At 23.1% G+C, this 1,074-nt stretch overlaps 1 protein-coding gene across 1 annotated transcript; it reads right to left on the bottom strand.

The window, feature by feature from the left end:
- Positions 1 to 41: 41 nt before the first annotated feature.
- Positions 42 to 779, bottom strand: EHI_014610 (uncharacterized protein; the record flags this gene model as incomplete). The annotated part of the gene is made up of 1 exon (XM_001914593.1): positions 42 to 779. One exon carries the CDS (start codon positions 777 to 779, stop codon positions 42 to 44), a length of 738 nt encoding a protein of 245 aa, XP_001914628.1.
- Between the last annotated feature and the right edge of the window lie 295 nt (positions 780 to 1,074).

A 1,074-nucleotide genomic window follows, 5' to 3' on the forward strand; every position in this document is an offset into this window, starting at 1 on the left:
CTTCAAAATATTTAAAAATCACACTTTAATTTTTAATTCAATTATTTTTTAATAACATTAACATCTCCTGTTAAATTATCTATTTTTAATACTTGTTTCTTATCCATTCCTAAATAAAGATAATATGCTACTGTTCCACTTGAATTTGCTGCTGTTTGTCGAAAAATATAACTAAAATTCTCTTTAGAATATCCTTTAAAAATAATAATTGTTGCTACTTGTGTTTTAAATGATGCATTTAAACTTTTCCATATATGCATATTCACAATAATTGTTGTTTTCAAATGTCTTAATCTTGTAATAATTTCTCCCCATGTTTTATCCGCTTTCATCATTTCAAATGTTGCATCTTCTAATATAATTAATAAATGTTTCTCTCGTGCTTGTTTATAATATTGCACTAATGCTGGCATAAATTTCTCATAATTCATTCCATATATTGGTGTTTTAATTAAATCTTTTAATTGTTTAAATGTTTCATCTTCTCCTGCATTTTGTGCTACATAAATAATAGCCCCATATAAATGTTCTATATGATTCATTTTTATTAATTCTTTCATTATAAATGTTGTTTTTCCTGTTCCTTGTTTCCCTAATACTATATTCAAACTATTATAATAAAAGAAGATTTGATGATGTACTTTTTGTATTTTATTCCCTTCTTTAATTTCTGATAATTTATCTTCTATCATTTCTTCTATTCTATCTATTCCAATCTCATCTTCTTCTTCATCTTCTATACTATTTATATCTTGTGGATTTGTTTCAAAATATTCCATTCTAAAATTAATTAGTTCAAAAAAGTATTTAAATTAGATTTATTTCTATTCCCATTGAATAGCATAAAGAAGATTAACTCTTTCTTTTAAAACTCCATTTCTAATCTCTTCATTCATTCGATTCTCATTAATTAATAACATTCGATTTTTTTCTAATTCTTTTCTTAATCTCTCATTTTCTTCAAGTATGTCTATCATTAATTCAATTGCATTATCATTCATTTGTCTTTTAATAAAATGTGTAATCTTTTCTTTATTATTCATTTTATTCTTCTTTGGTTTTATTTCTTCATTT

The sequence above is a fragment of the Entamoeba histolytica genome, genomic scaffold (genome assembly GCF_000208925.1).
Source record: "Entamoeba histolytica HM-1:IMSS scf_1104750516455 genomic scaffold, whole genome shotgun sequence".
NCBI classification, from domain to species: Eukaryota; Evosea; order Mastigamoebida; family Endamoebidae; genus Entamoeba; species Entamoeba histolytica.